The sequence below is a fragment of the Pectinophora gossypiella genome, chromosome 2 (genome assembly GCF_024362695.1).
Source record: "Pectinophora gossypiella chromosome 2, ilPecGoss1.1, whole genome shotgun sequence".
Lineage (NCBI taxonomy): Eukaryota > Metazoa > Arthropoda > Insecta > Lepidoptera > Gelechiidae > Pectinophora > Pectinophora gossypiella.
The window spans coordinates 1,597,911-1,619,733 of record NC_065405.1 but is presented as its reverse complement, the minus strand read 5'-3'; the positions used below and the strand labels follow the sequence as shown (position 1 = coordinate 1,619,733).

Genomic DNA, 21,823 nt, shown 5'->3' with positions numbered 1-21,823 from the left:
TAGCTTCATTGACGTTTGTTGATTGTTGTCAAATTTCGGTTGCTATGGCGGCATTTGATTTGAAGTCAAACTCGACTTGAATTATTGCACCATGTAATATTATTTTCTGTGAATAATAGCCACTTTAAAATTATGTAGCGTGAACAAAGTTATATAATGTAAATAATTAAGTTATCATAAGGTTTATTCTCCTAACAATTGAGTGATTGGGCGTAAAATTGTGCGGATGTATAAAGTCGAAAATAATTTGGTGAAATAATTATTTCAACATGATGAAGTGCTGCAGTAAGGAACAAATTGATCGTTCGAGTACAACTAAGTCTCCTAAAACTATCGGTAAGTTATTGTAAACGCATCCGTGTACTACTGCTCACTTTTGCAAACTTAGATTGTTGAAAGTTTTAATGATATTAGTTTTAAAGTAAGATGATTCGTACATGCTTATGATCGTGGCTATTTCCACAGACAGAGGTGAGCAGTGACTACGAATATTTCACTTTATCTTCCATCACACAACCTCAACAAATCTTACCTCATATTACCCTATTTGATATAGCATGAAAAGAGTGTGACATATCTCTCGTCTCCTTCGCACTAGACGATGCACTATATCTTTGTCACGTTATAAGCATAAATATTTTTTAGATTTCAGTCATGTGTGCCCATCAAAGCTTAGTAAGCGAGAGCTGGAAGAGTTGTACTTCGCTCTCTTGCAAAACAATATGGAGATGAAAAAGAACTTTAACAAACAGAATGAGCAACTGAAAGTTCTCTCCACCAAACTGCAGAGAATGATGTCGACTCAAAGGGCGTATATGGCTAACGAATCCAAGGACTGCTGCTCTGCAACCAAGGCTGTCGTTCAGGACCAGAAAAAGACGTAAGAGTTTCTGTTGCGGTTCTATAAGTGTAGTTCAGCATTATCCCGTTTTTCATAGGATCCGCTTACCTAACCTGACGATTTGACAGGTCCGGTTTATAAGGGTAGTTGAATATTATTTTTGACACTATTGATGAATATACAATACACAATTCTTTATTGCTCAAAAAGAACATTATAAAGCAGACAAACATACAAAAGAAACAAATATAACAACAGTAAGTCATGAGGTGACGACTCATTAAAATAGATATTTATACATTACATAACATAGAGTCACTCTTGTATCCCCAAAGGAGCACAACTCCTCGACAGCTATGTTATACTTATATTATAGGTAGATATTCCAACATCATCAAATCCATTGGAAGGCACGTTATGCCGTTGGTCCCGGCTACTATTTACCGATGTAAGTAAGTAGTTGTTACATGAGGCATGTCAGGGACCTTTGGCGGCTCAATTATAACCCTGACACAAGGGTTGATGAGGTTGGTAATCCATCTCACCCACATAAACCTCACCCACATAAACCTCACCCACATAATCAACCCACATAATAGAGAAGATCAAATCCATCTTTATTTGTAACAAGAATGGATGGCCAGGTGGGAGGATGGTGCCTTCAGCGCTCACCATTTGTCCGCCCAAGTAGTTAATGGTATCTGAGGTAATACTACAGTCACTTTAAAAAAAATAATAAAATAAAAATGGCTGCAATTTGCATTTGATTACTTGTGCCTCTATTACTCTTGTGATGCCTGTGAGCTATAGAGATTACATTTATTAAAAAAAAACATAACATAAGATCACTACTATATCCCAATTGGGGTAGTCCATCCATTGCAAGATGAACTAAGTACCCACACCTCATCGAACTTTCAGTTCGACCAACATGATAGTTGGTGAGCCGTATCGCTGTGTATAATGGTCGAGCTAACTGGAAAAAGAAATATATAATTAACAAATATTCTCATTTTCCAGCATATCAGAAATGAAGAAAGCAAATGACAACTTGAAGAACGAAGTAAAAAACTTGAACATGAAGTTGTGCTCGACGAGACAATTCCTAAAGAGGAGCTCCATGGGCCCCTATCAGATGCAGAACAAAGCCACGTCACGTCCCACCTCCAGCATTATAGGCCGCTCTGATTCCACTAGGTATGAATAATCATCGTCATCTCCCTAGTGTTATCCCGTTTTTCACAGGGTCTGCTTACATAACCGGATGATTTGAAAGGTCCGGTTTCTTACAGGAGCCACTGCTTGTCTGACCTTCCAACCCGCGAATGGAAAACCAGCCTTAGGTTAGGTCACTTATCTCCGAAACGCCTTTCTCGGGAATGTGGGTTTCCTCAAGTTTTCCTTCACCGCTGAGCACGTGATACTTAGTCATTTACAAGTAATCCAAATATTAATTCGAAAATAAATTCTAAAATCATTGATTTAGTCCCGTGACCCGTGATGGGTTTCGAAATAGCGACCTCATAATGAGAGTCAAGCGTTCTTCCATCTGAGCTACCACAGCTCACTTCCTCGCTCAATGTGGGTTTCCTCAAGTTTTCCTTCACCGCTGAACATGTGATAATCATTTATGATCCAAACCTGAATATGTTGTCTTTGTTTGTCGATATATCCTATCACTTGTACGGTCTGTCATGGGCTATCATGGCACAATTCTACTACGTATGAATGAGGTTAAATTAAAAAAAATAGGTCTTATTGCTAAATAGGAATTTCTTACGGGGAAACTTAGAAGGGGTTTTTAAAACGACTAAAGATGTGCGTGTACGTTTACGAAGCATAAATGAAATTATTTTTTCAGAAACTCGTCAACAAGTGCACTCAACACAAAGAAACCTGAAGCTGTTGATAACATGCAAATGAAGTCAGTATCTTGCCAGTGTCTTGATAAGTAAGTTTTGCTAACACGATTTAATAGTTACTCAGCATAACATAGCATCATGCCTGTATCCCCGAAATGGTAGACAGAGGTTCTTCTTCTTATCGCGTGTGCGCAGGGTTACTATTGAGCCGCCAAAAGCACTTAAAGGTACTTTCTTACATCAGTAAGTAGTAACCGGGACCAAAGGCTTAACGTGCCTTCCGAAGCACGGATCATCTTACTTTCGGACAATCAGGTGATCAGCCTGTCGTGATATTAATCATGTATGAATTCAAACTCGAAAGCTAAATTCAATGGGTTAGAGCTCGAAGCGAACCCGTACCCGTAACTAAGTTACGCTTAAGTAGCGCTAAGTTACGTAAGTTACGCTTCATCCGAAGAAAGCTATCACATATTACGGCCACATATATATATTTTTTATGTCTGTTCTTGCTTAAAGCTAATATGTAAAAATATAATAAATAAATAAAGTAAAATTAAATTCATACAGACAAACATATCCTACCTTACCTCAGTATTATATAAATAATCCATTTCAATTAAAAAGAATTGATTGAAGGATTTTGTGTCAGAATTGGGTCTCAGGCTCAGGGAGAAAACAGGTGACTCCCGCTCCGGCTCGTTCCTGGTCCAAAGGCTAGCCATTGCCATTCAACGCGGTAATGCGGCTAGTGTTGTGGGCACCTTTGCTCCGGGAACAGTGAGGGGCGGGTTATTTAATGACTAGTTTTTAAGTTTGTTTTTGTGACGTATTGTTTAATAAAATAAAAATAGGATTAAAAAGTAAAAAATATTTTTTGTCTATGACAATTCTGTGACAAGGTATCGTAAAATAAACAACGCAACGTGATAACAAGTGGTTTAATTTCCGAAATACACTGTAATTCGTGCAAGAAACACCATCAACCCAACAATGTCTTTATGGTTTGTGTGCGTTTTAAAATAATTATTATTTTTCTTTCTTCATAAACTACCATGTGAGTTTATTGTAATAACATTTTAATCCTTATCCGAAATTATTTTACAGGTTGGGGTTACCAGAAGGGTAAGTGTCTACTGGTATTAATTCAGACAAGATGGCGATAAAAGCTAATTCTATCTTTTTTTTTAATTTTAAATATGTTATTTAGGAATTTGGAGAAGTTGTGCGACGAAAATAAATGCCGAACTCAGATGGATGAGTTGAAACAGAAGATTGTCAATCTGCAAGAGGTAACGTTTATTCTGTAATTTCTTGATTATTACTTAGTACATACATGCATAAACTCACGCCTATTTCCTACCGGGGTAGGCAGAGAGTATGGAATTACTACTTTAGTACTATTACTAATGCTTGCGTAATTCTTGCTAGTTCTCAAACATCGAGCTTTTTACAATCGAATCACTAGAAATGGAACTTCAAGTAGGTTCTTGCATTTTGTTATAAATAGCGTCAAAGAGAAGTTATGTCTTTACAATGGACCGCCTGAATAACTTATATTACAAACTTACAATTTTAACAATTTGCTATGATATTTCCAACAGGCGTTAAACTTTATCATACTAAAATAAATATTCAAAAATATCATTGCTCTGCTATTTCCAACAGGAGCTAAACAAAACCCACGAGGAGTACGCGAGCAGGATATCGAAACTGGAGCATGAAGTGACGGACTTGCAGGATGAGAACGCGCGCGTGCGCACAGAACGGACCGCCCGGGACCTCAGCCTGGACCGCCGCAACTCACAGGTCAAGGAGATTAAGAAGAAACTGCGTGAGACACGATGCGAGTGTGGTAAGTATAATATACATAAACAGTATATACGTCCCACTGTTGGACACAGGCTTTCCCTAAATCAACCGGAGGAGGTATGAAGCGTTTTCCACCACGCTGCTCCACTGCGATTTTTTTGAAGTATAACATAGTTATAGAATAATACTGTAGCAGAGTACAAACTCTGCACATACTGGCCTTTCGTTCTGACCGTCATCGTTTTAAAATTACGAAATTCTCATTCTATTTCCTTTCATTCTACACTTTTTTGACTCACTGCATCCCCGACCTTCAGAAAAACAACAAGTATAATATTATAACTGTTTAGGGCCGTGCCCTCTAATTCTTGATTCTTTTGTGAAGTGTAGGTATATATTGTGAACTATGTTTATTCCTATCCTGTTTGTGAAGTGTTCTTTATAAACTGCATATATTCCCGCTTGCTGTTTGCTTCTAATTTATCATCGTTATCACCAATCACTCCCCTACTCTGCCGGCTAGTCGGGATACCGTATCCTCACCATCCAGCTTTTTTTTTTACTTATTGTAGATTTGCCGCAGATGGCATTAACTACTTGGCCGGACAAATGGGGAGCGCTGAAGGCTCTCACCCGATACAACGTTTAAGACAACAGGCGTGAGGGTGCCCAGTTGGGCGCGAACCTCGGCTCAGGGCGTCGTCTGAGAGGAAAGATAACATAACATAAACTGCCTATATACGTCCCACTACTGGGCACAGGCCTCCCCTCAATCAACCGGCGGGGGTATGGAGCATACTCCTCCACGCTGCTCCATTGCGGGTTGGTGGAGGTGTTTTTACAGCTAATAGCCGGGACCAACGGCTTAACGTGCCCTCCGAAGCACGGAATCGTCTTACTTTTTCGGACAATCAGGTGATTCAAGGCTGAAAAGTCCTTACCAAACAAAGGACAGTCTCACAAAGTGATTTCGACAATGTCCCCATCGGGAATCGAACCCAGACCTCCAGATCGTGAGCCTAACGCTCTAACCACTAGACCACGGAGGCTGTCCGAGAAGAAAGATATTTGAAAGAATTAATCAACCCTAGTGGGTCAACGCCATCCAGCGCGCCGCAATACTACGTGTAGAACGGTAACTCTCCGCCCCGCATTAATTCGTTGCAGGCGCCAACCTCAACCCCTCTGGGTTTTACTCTAATAAGGGGGGGGGGGGGAGTCTGTTTGTCTCGCTCGCACTATTATTATATGAAATAAATAATTTGTTTTGATATTATCTTCCACAGAAGTTCTAAACACAGAGCTGATAATAGAGAAAGGCAAGGTGGCGGAGCTGGAGGCGGCCGCGAGGGCGGCGGGCGCGGGCGCGCCGCTGCTGCAGGCGCTGGGGCGGCGCCTGCGCGTCGCGTCCGCCGACGCTAACCACGTTAGTGCTCAGCTTTTGTTGTCGCCCCACAGGTAAATAACACGTGCGGGGCGCGATGTTGGTTCCTCACTCGGCTGGGCCCGCAGAATACCAGCGACGTGGCTCACGCCGCGGTTAGTGCTGAGTGAGGTCCGTTTATTGAGTACGCACAGGGAACTGTCCCCATATACAACAGGACAACATTTTTTCACCTCGTAATTAGGTTTAAACGTTTTGTTTGTTTGTGAATCATATTATGTAACATAACAACTGTGTGTTGTTATATATAACGGAACAATTGCAATATAACTTCTAATTTCCTTACTGCGTGCGTGCGTGTGTGCGTGCGTGCGTGTGTGCGTGCGTGCGTGCGTGAGTGCGTGCGTGCGTGCGTACGTGCGTGCGTGTGTGAGTGCGTGCGTGCGTACGTGCGTGCGTGCGTGCGTGTGTGTATTCGTGCGTGCAATTCATTCATGCCATTACATTGTATTTTGGAGTAATTAGGTACCTGAGTAATGATAAAATAGGCAATTATCACGTTAAAATCTCGACAACGCCATCTACGTATATTATTTTTGGATAACGTAGCCTGAAAACTCCCTCTTTGGCCGAGTAATCGGCTAGTCACCCAAACGTGTAGTCCGCCCATCTCTGATTGCTGTTCATTAATTCTACGAAGTCACGTTAAATAAAAAGAATATCGATTTCCTTACAGAAGTCGAAAGATGACGCCTCCCAGCCAGCAATAAAAGAAGATGCCAAAAAGGTATTTCTTTTATTATAATACTTATATTATTAAAATTTCAGGGAAATAAGGATTTGGATCAAATAAGATAAAGTACCTACTCATAATATATCACACTGGGCACAGACTTCTCTTCAATCAACTGAAGCACTATGGGTTGGTGGACGTGTTTGGGCATGAGCCCAGGACCAACGCCTTAATGTGCCTTCCGAAGCACGAATCATCTTACTTTTCCAGACATTTAGTAATAAGATTTTTTTATTTATCTTGCACGTAGCAGGTACACGACCCAAATAGATCTGTCAAAGTATCTAAGCTAGTGTTGTGACATTCGTTAGAATAGTAAGAGATTAGGCTGGTCGATTATTTTCTATCTAACATTAGGTATTCCATAAAACTTTCATGACATGTCATCATCTGCCTAGCATTATCCCGTTTATCACAGAGTCTGTTACCTAACCTGAAGATTTGACAGGTTCGGCTTTTTCAGAAGCGACTGCCTGTCTGACCTTCCAACCCGCGAAGGGAAAACCAGCCCTATACAGGTTAGGTTACCTGTCACATGCCTCCGAAAATGCATTTCTCGAGAATGTGAGCTTCCTCACGATGTTTTCCTTCACCGCTGAGCACATGATAATCATTTATGATCCAAAAATGAATTCGAAAACAAATTCGACAATCATTGGTTTAGGCCTGTGCTGGATTCGGACCTGCGACCTCAAAGTCGGAGGCAAGCGTTCTACCAAGTTTGCTACCACTGCTCTCGGCATCTAATTTAACAAAGACTAATAATTTATTATGATTATTATATACAGCGAGACAGCGTTAAACACGAAGAGGGATGCCCAAGGCCCAGGGCGTATTCAAAACACAAGTGCAGCGCCTCGGTACCGGATAATATACATACAGTTCAAGTAAATATACCTTTATTCAAAAACCTGCCCCTATCACACTCCAGGTAGGGTCGGCACAAATCAAATCAAATCAATTTATTTGCGAGAACACATAGAATACAAAAAAAGTGGCAAAATAATTCAAATAACAATGCTGTGATGTGTTCGGCCTGCATGCAGGCGTACAAATATACATAAAATAATAAAAAAATAAAGAAATGGTACATTGAAAAGAAAATTATTGAAAATATACTTTCACAAATAAAATAAAATAAACATGTATTCCTCTTCTATTCATTTCTCTCAGTCGTCACCTCAGTACTCACACCTTTCACATACATAATTCTTCTTTACACAATCCATCCACGCTTTCTTGGGTGGCCCCCTATAACCATCCACATACAAACTCATAACTTTCTCGTTATTAGCCTTTCATCCCTCCTCATCACATGCCCATACCATGCTAACTTGTTGCTCCTCAGTTAGTGACACCGTAACGAACACCGAGGGGGATGATTCAGACCATGATTCTGAGTTGATATCAAGTGAAATTTCCTGTCGGAAAAATCATGAAGATTCTAGTGTATTTTTTTAAATTATTTACAGTTCCATACTATAAAACGGCCTCCGTGGTCCAGTGGTTGAGCGTTAGGCTCACGATCCGGAGGGCCTGGGTTCGAATCCCGGTGGGGATATATCACAAAAATCACTTTACGATCCCTAGTTTGGTTAGGACATTACAGGCTGATCACCTGATTGTCCGAAAGTAAGACAATCCGTGTGGTTACTACTTACTGATGTAAGTACGTAGTCGTTACATGAGTCATGTCAGGGGCCTTTGGCGGCTTAATAGTAGCCCTGACACCAGGGTTGATGAGGTTGGTAATCCACCTCAAAACCCACACGATAGAAGAAGAAGCTCCATACTTTTGCGACGGAAAATACCACTTGATATCAACTCAGAATCATGGTCTGAATCATCCATCAAAGCTTTCGTTACGATGTCACGAACACCCTGTATAGGTAGGTATATACGAGATTACAAGTATCACTGCTCGCTAGAATTACTCAAATATATGCGCTTAGTCACTTGTATCATTTTTAGTTGCCGATAATATTAGAACCAAATATGGTTAAGTCATTCATTTTTTAAATAATATTCATCTACCTTATAAGTTATTATTCATCTACTATACGTAAGTACAGGCGTGATACAATCCATAGGTGTTAGTAATTAAAATCTTATTCTATTGTTAGTAAACATTCAACATTTTAAAGACCCTTTGGATGTACTCGCGTGATGCTTGGTTAGGTTATGTTGTCTATAAGTGTTTCTAAAAAGGTGTTTTAAAGACGTCTTAAACTACGTTAGGTGCTATACAACGCGGTGGGTTAATAGATTTAATTATTTTAACAGAAAGCTGACTCTAAAAAGGTTAAAGGTTGCTGTGCGCATTCTGATTTTAACGAACCGTCAAGTTCCAAGGTACAAGGTACGCAAGATGAGTCCACAAGCCCCACGGTTGAGAATTCTGAGAAAAGAGTGTTGGATTTCATACCAGAGCTCACAGAGCAACAGCAAACGGAAGTTACGCCTGCTGTAAATATTTAATTATAATGTCTATCATTTATTTATCATTATTCATTTATCATTTTATTTTATCATTTATGTTATTTCTCTTGAATTGTCGCATTTAAACGATGCCATGGACCCAGACAATACAGTGTGTTAGTGACGTCGTAACGAAAACTTTGAGCGATGATTCAGACCATGATTCTGAGTTAATATCAAGTGGAATTTTCCATCGCAAATGTATGGAACTGAAAATAATTAAAAAAGACACTTAAATTGACATGAATTTTCCTGCAGGAAATTCCACTTAATATCAACTGGAATCATGGTCTGCATCATTCCTCTCAGTATTCGCTACGGTGTCACTAACACCCATACCTACTTGTATGGCTACCTGAATACTGAGAGGGATGATACAGTTCATTATTGTGAGTTAATATCAATTGGAATTATCCATCGCAAAAGTATAGAATTGAAAATGATTTCTAATGGTATTTCCTTCATGGGTTAGAAGGTCAGACAGGCAGACGCTTCTGTAAAAAACAGAATCTGTCACATCTTTAGGTAAGCGGATTCCATGACGATAAAAAGTAAAATTAAAAGAATTGGAAAACGCACTGGGTTAACAGGTTCAATTGTCTTAACAGAGAGCTGAACCCAAGAAAGGTAAAGGTTGCTGTGCGCCTTCTGAGTTTAACGAACCGTCTAGTTCCAAGGTAGGTATTCTTCTTTATTATATTTTTTTATATTATTGCGTATAAGTATACGTTACACTACGTTTTCGTTTCGTATTATGATTATCACGTGCTCAGCGGTGAAGGAAACATCGTGAGGAAATCCACATTCCCGAGAAGTGCATATTCGGAGGTATGTGACCTAACCTGTAATGGGCTGGTTTTCCCTTCGCGGGTTGGAAGGTCCGACAGGCAGTCGCTTCTGTTAAAAACCGGACCTGTCAAATCTTCAGTTTAGGTACGCGGAGTCAGGAAAAAAAAAAACGGAATAATGCTAGGGCAATGATGACGTTTCATTAGTGGGCAAACTTTTATTGCTCGTGTAGAATCCTTTAACAAGGCGTACATAATTTATTTCTCACTTTTCTCTTCAGTTCAAGAACCAAGCGAATTTTGCTTTTGAGTCACTCACAATGTGATTGACTTCGAACTTGGACTTCGGTTGTAGAAATATAGGCGATCCGCATTATATACTATAAAAAAACTCTGTTACGCTTACGACAAAAGACATATTCCGCTTTACCAAACTTCCCAATATGTTTTCTTCTACTAACTTTTACCTACTTCTCGGATTGGTCGAAGATCGACATCACCACTCATAGTCCGTTATTATTGTTGCGTCCCCAAACGCCTCTGACTTGTCACATTGTAACTTCGCGATATTTTCTTTAGCGTACGCAAGATGAGTCGACAAGCCCCCCGGCTGCGAAACCCAACGGTGTGCCTACGGCATTAGATTTTAAAATGGAAGTGCCAGAGCAACAACAAATTGGTGTTTCCCCTACAGTAAATACCTATTTATCTTTAAAATGAACTACTAATAATATTGTATCTAAATACTTACCTTATTGATTATCTGAGCTTCCACCAAAGTGGAGACGAAAAGAGCCGAGTGGGAAATGTGCAGGAATCGAGCAAACACCACGAGAAAAAGCGAGTGACAGTCCCTTCTCTCTTAATCTCTTGCAAGCCGTGATTGGTCAATGCCGCATGTCTCCGCTCCTTTCTGCTTTAATGTAAGGTTCGATGAACAAGCATCACACAGAGCCACGCTTGTCGGTGTAGCATTCTTCATTCATGCGTCCTTTTTAGGGAAAATAGGGCAGTGGTTTCCCTCTTGCCTTCCGCCTCGCAGTACTCTGTGTGTTGCGAGTGGGATGGCACCCATAGCAGTCTATTTCAAAGCCGTACTAGGACTCCTGTCCTCCGCCTCTGAATAGTACTGACAGTTACTGCTGCCCTCTGTCAGGTTCCAGGTTACAGCAAATTACATGTATTTGTCTTGTATCTACAGCCAGGAGACGATTTAACTCCAAAATCTAAAGAGGGCACACCAAAAGTTTATAATCGAGATTCGGAGATGCCTTTGGGAATACCGGTAAACAGCTTTTTTTTTGAAAGCCTCTTTGTTTCTTATCTTTATTTCGATTTTTATTGTCTTCAATTTGAAACTCTAAACTCAACTTGGTTCGATTCGAACCCCTACCTACCAGGGTTCCGGAATTGCACAAATGAGTAATGGCCATTATAGACGGCAATACGGGTCAACACCTATCCTGTTGGTCTGACAGAAAGGTCGGTGAGATGTGGGTACTTAGTTCATCTTGCGGTAATGGATGTACCTTTGATTATGACCTATTTGGGATATAGTCGTGAGCTTATGTGATAAGATTAGACTATTTATGTGAAACTCCACATTTAAACATATAAACTACGTAATTTTCTTTAATTTATTGTGTGATGCAGATTCATAACCATTCTAACTCTAAAAATAAAGAGGACCCATCTGAAACTAAAGATAAGCAAAATGGAGACTCTCAGTTGAAGGAAAAGGTTAATGATTAATTTTTATTTCATTTTTTTGCTTTATTTGTTACTTATAAATAATAGCTCGCACAGTACAGTAGGCCATTGTCATTTTAGGTGTCCCTAATTTTAAGTTAGCTTTGGACGAATCTTTTCGTTCGTTTCCAAAAGTTTCGTCAAACTTGGATAATCGATTCCGCCATTCATACCGTTGTAATACCAATCTTGTGAAGACAAGCTGCAGCATGTAAAATATCGTTTCGTTACATCCCTGTACAGATACTGCGAGCACCAGTCTTGCGTTTTCCACTCGTGCGTTTTGCTTTTAAGACAAAGTTTGTGTTCGTCAATCACATCTGTACCCGAAAGAACTATAAATCTAAGGAGTATCTGTCGTCTTTATTTCCAGGATTCTAAATTTGAAGGTGTAATCCCTGCTCTGATATCCAGCAGGGTGTCTGCATGATAACCGCGACACAAGCAGCGCGAATTGTGTTTAAGTAGATAGAGGTCGTACGGCTATTGGTCGAAGCCTATAATATAATTCGTTGTTGCCGTGCCGCAAGCGCAGAAAGCATACAGATGTGGATATGAGCTATCACCTGTTGGAATGTGGAACACAATAAATTATATCCATATATATGATATAAATGATTGCCCTCCGCGATTGATATACATCACATATTACCAGTAGTTACTACAACCAACATCTTCTATCGTGTGGGTTGTGAGGTGGATTGCCAACCTCATCAACCTATTGAGCCGTCAAAGGCCCAACCAACCATAGTAATATAAGAAAATTTAAACCAAAAATCACAACAAGAAAGTCTTTTTTAAAACCCCGTTTATTTTACTTTTATCCTGCAGGGATCACGACATGAATCTTGCGCACTCTGTGAAGGTGAAAACAAGAAAAATAAACTCAAAGAATCGGATGTTGCGGCTGAAACTCTTAACGCATTCGGTACACCATTATATTGGTTATCGAGTAATGATAAGGTTATTTATATTTAAGTCAGTAATCATGTAAAAATAATTATGTCCTCTCTAATATAACGGACTTGGATCAGCTCTCTTGTGGCTTAGAATAAAAAAAGAAATACTACGTATATAACGGTGACTCTTCGCACTGTCGAGCTAGACTTACCTCACCCCCTTGGGTCTTACTTTAACTTAAATTGCGGCTCACGCTAAAGGGGGGAACGAAGCCGGCCCTGGGTATGCATGGTTCAATTGTTTCCGTCAAATATTATTGTTAATTATATTATTTTTAACAGATGCCAGAAGACATGCGGATGTCTACAGAAATGCCGCCAAACAAGAAATCTGATGATTCCGGATACGTTGAAGCTAACCGCAGCGGTGTATCTCACGACGATGAAAAGGTACCAATCATTTATAGTTTTTCGGACCCCGTGAAAACGGGATATCGCTGAGGAGATGGCGATGAAATGATCGATGTGTTCTTCTTAGACCCCTGTCTGCTCCCTGAATGATCCGCTAACATCGTCGGTTTTTGGAGCCATAATATTTGCCTTGACAGCTACCAAACACAACGTCCTGCGGAATTCTTTAAGAAGCAATACAAAACAAGAAATCTGACTATGTACGCTTTATTTTGCAGAAGTGGACGCATAAACACCCGTATTCTCAGATTTTACCCCGAAACTTTCTCCATTCGACTTGGCCTCAGCTGTGAATTTTGGTATTTTGAGTTGACATTTACTCGTGTTCTAATTCAGGACTTTTCTCACTGGAGTCGAGCATATCAATACTGTCAACAAAATAATATGAAAATAATGACGTCATGTCTCCACTCAACTTCACTAGAGTAGACTCGAGGTAAGGTTGAGTCGAGCTGACGTCTGAGAATACCCATTTCGAGCTGAGTTCGAAGTCTTCCTTAAGGTCGCTTCAACTCAGGACGAGGTCGAGGAAGGTTCGAGAAAACACCTTACAGTACGGGCGTTATAGTCATTCTACTGGAAGGTTTTTGAACGTATCGTTCAAGTCCTAACTGAAACAATATCTTGCAGACATCGTTGCAGAAATTAAATGATGAGCTCATGGACAAAATAGCTGATCTACAAAAGCAGCTTAACGACTTGAAAGCTAGGGTGAGTAAGCTAGAGTGTATACCAAGCGATAGGCATTTGACAAAGAAGAATATTTTTTGTCAAAGGATGTTACGGGATATCGAATAAAGTGCAGTACCCTGCTAGGCACAAGTTTGTAGTGTGACTAGGGATCGACGATCCGACAGTGTTACATATGAAGTTGTATATGTGCATCGCGCTGTGAAATTTGGTTAGCGCGCTCCAGGCCTGCGTTGAATGATGTGCGCGCCATCTGTTGCATGTAGAAGTAGCTGGTCAACTGGGCCGCCACAATTTGAAATGACGCATGAAAATAGACAATGTGTTACAGACGCTGTCGAACTCCGACACGTATACTATCGACTCCGAAGAACCAAGCGACATAAAATCTACGGGTGAACCGCGGCGGAACCATAAGGTAGGTAACAATGTCAGGATCGAAGGTAATGAAATTCCATAGTCTCTGTTTCCCCCTGTGGGAAGTAGGCGTGAGTTTATGTATGCAAAAAAAAAAACACAAAAAATAATGTATATGGATTCCACAGTCCACCAAAAAAAGAACAGGGTTCAGCGATTATTTGCGCGACTCGAAATAATAACACTTTCATTGGTTCCAGTCGAAGCGAGCGAAGAAAGAGAAGGACAGTGATGAGTTGAAGGACGTCAACCAGCGTTGGCACAACTATGATGAGTCGTTGAATGCTAACCCGACCTGCGATACAACGTGTCGTCAGTACGTACCAATATCATAACATAAACAGTATGTACTTAGTCCCGCAAATTGCTAATGCGCTGGAACCTTGTCTAATTAACAGCCACGTGGCGTCATCCGCCGTAGTCGCGAGCCACTGCTTTTAACAGCATTGCATGTTCAATGTCTCTATTACGTGACCAAAAAGACGGCTTGCCGCATTTTCAATTTTCGTAAGAAAGTTTTAGTTTGATAAATAACTTGCTGGTGGTTTACGAACTTCAATACTCCGCTTAGTCCTAATAATAAATGAATCCATTTGCTTTCAGAGAAAATCTAGACTGCACCGACGAGTGCACATACAAGCTAAACGATAGCAAAGAATGTACGATGTGTGATAATGAACCTATAAATACAGAAAAAGAAAATAGACATAAAGACAACGATATCAAGTATCAAATTCCTGGCCCTGTACCTGTGACTTCGACACCGCGCGGCGATAAACAAGCGCATGCTATGAAAACCAAACGCGACGAAGGTTCAGCCAGTCACCTTTCTGTCTTATCAGAATTAAAGGATTCCATAGTTATTAGTAGAGAATACTTAATGAAAAATAGGAAAATAGCCTCGGAGCCACAACCTTTACAATTTCGTCCAAGAAGTCAAAGTGCCCATAAAACGCTTCTCAAATCCAGTTTAGTAAAATCGCAAGAAGAACAAAAGACAAATTTTTGTACGGACTCGGAATGCAAGAAACATCAACCAGCTGCCATCCCGGAAAACGGAGCACAGACTGTAAAAATAAGCCCATCCGATGTGAGTGGTCAGCAGACGATAGAAGCCCCTACTACGTTGACCGGTCCAAACGTAGGAGAAAACCAACCGAGCAGTCAAAAAACTGATTTGGCCAACCACAAAACGCCTCAACACGAACCGACCAAACCCCAAGAAGCATCGACAATTCCGCTGGCGAAAAGACCTTCACATATCCAAGAAATTATCCAAAACCTGTATGCTCGATTTGCCAAAGAAACTCCGAAGTCTCCCCAAGCTCAAACAGAAGGGCCAAATTTAAATGGCCAAAATATCGAAGAGCTTCCAACTACATCGAAAGATCTGATGGGAGTGAGTTCGCCTCCGAAAGCCTCGACAGAGATAGGCCTCCACAAGTGTACCTGCAACCAGATCGCATCCGACTCAAATGCACAGAATACGACACCGAAGCAGGTAGACTGTTCGTGTGTGAAGTACTGCGAGAATCCGACGACTCCAGGAGTAGCATCAAATGACGTAACAAAAAATCCGGTGCCGTTGTCGGACACTCCTGTCATTGGGGGAAAAAAAAATTCGCCTGACAATTTCGTTAAGTTTTCGAAGGAACCTAGATCGGTGGATGCTTATTTGAATAATCAAAATTCGAATATTGACGACTACGAAAACTATAAAGATAGTCGAGACGGTTCGCAAGATCAGGGGAATCAGAGCATCGGAAAAAGTTCTGTAGGAACTGAGGTGCCGGTATTAGGAAAAACTATAGACAATGAGGTGAGAAGTAAGGATGTCCCTCCACAGCCTGCGGCCGAGCAGGAAGACCCTATTATGTACCTGCCGCCGACGCGGCCAGCTACCGGCAGCGTACCGTCCGTATTCACCAATGACCCGAAGAAGCCCAAAGATGATTACACGCAACTGTCTAATGTAGATAAAGCTATTGACAGCCAGTTAGGTAAGTTTTTTCTAGGCAATTTGTTGAATACTTAGTCTTAAAAACACCTAACAGCGTTGAACTGAAGCTGTCTCAAGACAGTTTGACAGTCTATAAATTATGATCATAACGGCGGCACTAGCACACTTGGACAAATTATATTGCACTTTATACTATGTTTATAACACACTATAATACTAACACTCATGCATTCTCTTCTTTGTTGTCATACCCTTTCAAAGGCATTCCTGTGTATGAAAAGGAGTAGTCAATCTACGCGAGATCTTTCTTCAGTCTCCTTGCACCACTCTTTATTAGTACCGTGCAGTGATGTGTCGTCCCCGGGTTTTTACTGCCAAAATAGGAACATTCCTGGCAGTAAAAAAGCGCAAAAGTTATGAAAAAAAAAAACTTATTACCTAGCCTTTAGGTAAGTTAGGATCTGAATACCAGGAAGAAAAACTTCAAAAAGAAAGCAGCCAGTGTTTTCACTATTAAATAGTTTTTTAAAAGTGGAACATTCCCACTTTAGATCATTTCTGGGAACGCACATCACTGGTGCCGTGGAGGAAAATTTATCCCGATTCTAAGTGCATCTAGGCGATGTGATGAACCCATTAAAAAAGATCAATGGACTGTCTCAGAAAGTGTTAAGAGTGTTTTTCTATGAATGCACCTGGTCCGCCGTAGATATCTGCGAGCACCTAACGCACGTGTGCACGTGCCCGCACGAGTCCCCTGCACCCGCGAATAACGCACACAGAGACGTGTCCGTATTCCGTTCGTGTTCCGGCACGCTGCGCTTCCGCACCACCAACGCGCCCGCCTCCCGCATACGCCGATGTGGCTGCAGTCACGGGAAGACTGCTGGCTGCGGCACCACGCTTTCGCAAATTAAATATGTGAACAACGGTAACATTAATTTTATTTGTTTTATTATTTATGGTTCTTTTCCCAACCTGATAGAATAGAATGTCTTCTTGTGGTGTGACATACTATTCATGAAATATAAAATAAATCACAATAGTTGCACGCTAGCTTGCTGTAACCACTCAGCCGTGAATGTTTTTAAGTCACTTACACTAGTCGCAGGCCCATATCGTGAGAGATTTGTACACATAGCGGAACCACAAATGATTTATTTAATTCCAATCGTAACATTATCAGAAACGCAAAGCCGCAAGGTTCGTAACGACGAGGGCGTGCAAGCGAACGATCGAAGGAATGTGGAAACTTCAGTACCCAAGACGTATACAATCCATGCGAGTGCAGAACTAGTCAAATGTTCCCGAGCGACGTCGCCGGAAAACACTGATCAGGAGATCTCCTCCATGACGGATCTACCTTCTGAGAAAGATAGTAAGTTGTTGTTTTTTAGGCTTTCGAACTTTAAAAGGAAAAATCCCTTATAGGACCATATTGTCCGTCCGTCTGTCAAGACCTTTTTCTCGGAAACGCGTGAAGGTATAAAGTTGAAATGAATATGTAATACTTATGTCAACGGTTTCTTGCTGATGGATGAAGTCAAGCTTCTAAGTCACTGCAATCCAAAGATATGACGATTTTAAGCCTTATTGTCATACTTTTTGTTGGGGAATAAAAACTTATGGGGTACTTCCCATAGACCTAGTATAATCATGAAATTTGGCTAGAAGGAAGGAATCCGGCACTTGACCGGCTTTTTTATGCAAGCATTTGACCACAATCTCACCTGATTGAGAATTATGTTTGTAGGGTGCGCCTACACTTAAGATAATAGAATGATAAGAGTGATAGTAATGATAAAAGGTGATAGATGTGATACGTGATAAAGACGGGTAAAGGAAAGTAAAACAACCAGATCCGCCGAGTGCGTAATGTACACTAACTGATTTATTGCAATGACGCAGAAATGATAATTGCTAAACTAGCTTATTGATTACTCATACATAATACTTTATACAGTCATGAGCAATATAATGTACCCACTTTAAGACTCTGTTGCACTAACATATTTGACATTTAGTGAGACTTACAGTTCAATTTGTCAAAAAAGTTAATGTGACATGGTACCAAAGTGTATACATATTTTGGCGGCGAGGATGTGCTGCCGCCAAAGGATGTTTTCGGGGTTCCGAACAGAGCATAGTACCCCGCTAGTCACGAGTTGGTAGTGTGACTAGGGATCGACCATCCAACAGTGTTGTGTTGGAAGTTGTATATATGCGTCTTGTTGTGTAAACTTCGATATCGCGTTTCACGACCGCTTGAAGACTGCATTATTGAATGTGGCGCCATCTGTTGCATGTGAGCGGAACTAGGTGGCCAACTAGTTAGGTCCGCTACACATATTAACGCTCGTGACCGTACGTTGAACCGTACAATGTTGATGAATGAAAACAATATGGTTTACTTTTATTTAATACCAGCATATAGCAGTCCCCGCTGCAAGAAGTGCGGGCAGACAAGCTCGTGGACATCGCCCGGCGAAGACAAGGCCACCACCACCTCCAGGACCACCGCCACGCCCACTGCTTACTCCCTCAGCGAGGGGGAGATGCCGCAAATGGTCAATTGTAAGGCTTGCGTCATTCCATATGTTGACACTTGAACTGACACTCACCACGACACGCATCCTTCGTTCATAATTGTGTGAGACGTGGTCACAAAAAATACTTTGTGATCCCTAGTTTGTTTAGGACATTACATGCTGATCACCTGATTGTCCGAAAGTAAGATGATCCGTGCTTCGGAAGGCACGTTAAGCCGTTGGTCCCGATTACTATTTACTGATTTAAGTGAGTAATCGTTACATGAGCCATGTCAGGAGCCCTTGGCGGCTCAATTATAACCTTAACACCAGGGTTGGTGAGGTTGGTATTCTACCTCACAATCCACACGATAAGAAGAAGAGATCGTAATAACCATGATCTATCTCCTGTTCCGTTTCTCATGGGGTCCGCTTACCTAACCTGAAGATTTGACAAGTCCGATTTTGTCACAGAAACGACTGCCTGTCTAACCTTCCAACGCGCGATTCGTATATTTTGTGATAAATGTTATTTTCTTTTGCAGCTCCTGAAGAAGACTTACCAGAAAGACTTCCCATAAAATCACCAGCCAAACGGTAAGTTAAGTATATTATTTACAACATAAACTATACTCTGTTAAACATAGATCGAGTAATTTGACAGCTGTCAGTACCATAAATTTCCTGATATGTCTATTTTGCACTAAGTGGTATATATACTTTTTCTGTCACGTATTATTGGCGCTTGAAGGACGTAACGACCCTGAGGGCTCGAGTACTCTTCCCATAGAGGCGGCCAATCAGCTCGCGACAACAAACACTTCAGAACCCCGATACCGAACCCGCCTGTGTCGATGATTTCCTTCATTCATCGCTTATCGCTGTCGGCACTCTTGGGTCGATTAATTCTTTCAAATATAATCGTCTCGAGACGACGCCCTGACCTGAGGTTCGCCTGTTTCACTCCATACAACATAAAATAACATTTCTTACAACTTCTATGTTGTTGTGACAGTAACCTGATGGAAAACTCGTCGTCGGCGCAGATGGAAGCAGCTCTGCAGGCCATTAGCCACGAGCTGGAGCGCTGTCGACTTCTGCTACTACAAACGAGGACACCAGAGGTTGTGTGACACACTACAACTAACTACATAATATTACATCAGACAGACAGATGCTTTTTTCTGTTAGGACATGGTTATATAATACGTGATGTTTACAAAACAATATAGTATATAGACAGTAGTCAGTGTGAGTGTAGTGATTAGTGGGGAGTGTACAGGGTAGCGGTGTAGTATAGTATATAGGGAGTTTATAGTATGGTATATATAAGCTATGTATATTTTTACAAATATAAAGGTGTTAGTGACATCGAACCAAAAATTTGAGGGATGATTCAGACCATGATTCTGAGTTGATATCAAGTCGAAACAAAAAACTTATTAAAATTTTAATGAATATTTCGACAGGAAATTTCACTTGATATCAACTCAGAATCATGCTCTGAATCATCCCCTCAGTATTCGTTACGACGCCACTGAACAGGATGTTCATATTAACGTGCAAAAAATATCAGTTTAAAAGAAATTATATCAATGGGTTAAAAAAAATGAATTACCCACACATAGGATCAACCTGTATTCCCGAAGGTAGACATGTATAGTGTACACCTCACCCATTCCTCACCAGCTATGTTTAAGTCCCAAGTAATAGGGGGCGAGCATATTGCCATTAATCGAGCACAAGTTCCGGAAACCACGTGATATCAATTATTTCAGATCCAAACCTGAATCCAATCTCATAAAGTCGAATTTAGCGGTTAGTAGTTCTTTGAGAAGGGCTATCACGGATTTCGTCGCGACGATCGATCGGATCGGCCGAGTTTACACTTAAAAATAAAGAGAAGTAATCTATAAAAAGTGTAAAGTCGTCCGCAAGCCCGATATTTAAGTGCCCGACTTGCCACCTAGCCTGTAAGCCAAGCCTACCTTATCTAAGTATTAGAAATGTATTTTATATAAACTATTGTATTGTACGAGTAGTCTGTAATTATAATAATTGTAGTCCCTAAATAGTACTAACTGTAGTTCCTAAACGCATCTATATAAGTATTATCTATTGCCTTCCGCTGTAATTAAAGTTATGATTGTGAGTTGTAGTGTGGATCGAATTAAATTATTTTTCACTTCGATTGACTTTGATTCTTGTTTTCATGCACATGCGTCCAGATAACATAGTCCATGCGATGGACGTACCTCTGGATATCCTAATTGAGTATGTAGTAGTGAGCTTACGTCATGAAACTGTTGTTCAGCTGTTACACGACAGGAGTCGTCGAGTATATGTATGAGAATCATCTTATACCTAGCTTAATCCTTAGGAAACCCCGACGAGTTTTCAATCAAAAGCGGTGTCGAAAGACGCGTCTGCGATGGCCGAGACGCCCTCTCCGCCGTCTCCATCGCAAAACCAGGTAATAACTCTTAATCACTCGTTTATTGGTGTGGCGGAACAAGTAGTTCCGAATATATCACATAGGTGGCGCTTATCGTGCCTGAAACGCGCTATCGAAGTTTTTGTAGCGCAACGCATATAGACAACTTCCAACGTAACACCGATACGGCACCTCCACCACCCCAGCCGCTAAACAAGTGCCTTTATACAGAACATGCAGCCAGCATATAAGGAATTATATGCTGGAGTGGCAGCGGATAAAAGACGTAGAACGCGTACAGTTGTTTATCTTCCCAGGCATGCCTTAATAGTCCACAAACATAATAAAATTATGTCCATAGTAACATGATGGGCGATAGGCTGATTATTTATCATGATTTATAAATACATACATACATAAACTCATGCCGTCTAGTCTCTGCTTACCCCGGTGGGAAATAGGCGTGAGTTATCATGATTTATATTGTTGATCATATCCGTCTTAGGAATTCGTATCAAAAGTAGCCGCAAATTCGTCATCGGATTACTTATGGCTCTGCCCACCTCGTTGAAGATCACGAAATTTTACTTCACTGACTCCTGGGGGGATAAAAAGGCCACATTAAAGCAATTCATCTAAAAAAGCAATATTGCTATTTGACATTTGTGTGCATTGCACACTTTTATATGCGCAAATGTCAAAATGTAATAATGCTTT

At 40.8% G+C, this 21,823-nt stretch overlaps 1 protein-coding gene across 1 annotated transcript; it reads left to right on the top strand.

The window, feature by feature from the left end:
* The first annotated feature begins 269 nt into the window (after positions 1–269).
* On the top strand, positions 270–20,830 carry LOC126375246 (uncharacterized). Its single transcript, XM_050022161.1, has 24 exons — positions 270–336; positions 646–880; positions 1,862–2,038; positions 2,703–2,792; positions 3,811–3,828; positions 3,914–3,995; positions 4,372–4,558; positions 5,802–5,941; positions 8,976–9,158; positions 9,779–9,847; positions 10,538–10,651; positions 11,160–11,243; positions 11,612–11,698; positions 12,539–12,670; positions 12,949–13,056; positions 13,708–13,788; positions 14,099–14,185; positions 14,385–14,500; positions 14,788–16,184; positions 16,854–17,075; positions 17,331–17,522; positions 18,572–18,718; positions 19,218–19,269; positions 19,688–20,830. The coding sequence occupies exons 1-24, from the start codon at positions 270–272 to the stop codon at positions 19,803–19,805; spliced, it is 4,185 nt and encodes a 1,394-aa protein (XP_049878118.1). The 3' UTR covers positions 19,806–20,830.
* Positions 20,831–21,823: the final 993 nt, after the last annotated feature.

Coding starts and splice junctions, on each gene's coding strand:
- LOC126375246 (XM_050022161.1), top strand. CDS start 270: ATGATGAAGTGCTGCAGTAAGGAACAAATTGATCGTTCGAGTACAACT. Junction 337..645: donor TAAGTCTCCTAAAACTATCG/GTAAGTTATTGT, acceptor AATATTTTTTAG/ATTTCAGTCATGTGTGCCCA. Junction 16,185..16,853: donor AGCTATTGACAGCCAGTTAG/GTAAGTTTTTTC, acceptor GGTCCGCCGTAG/ATATCTGCGAGCACCTAACG.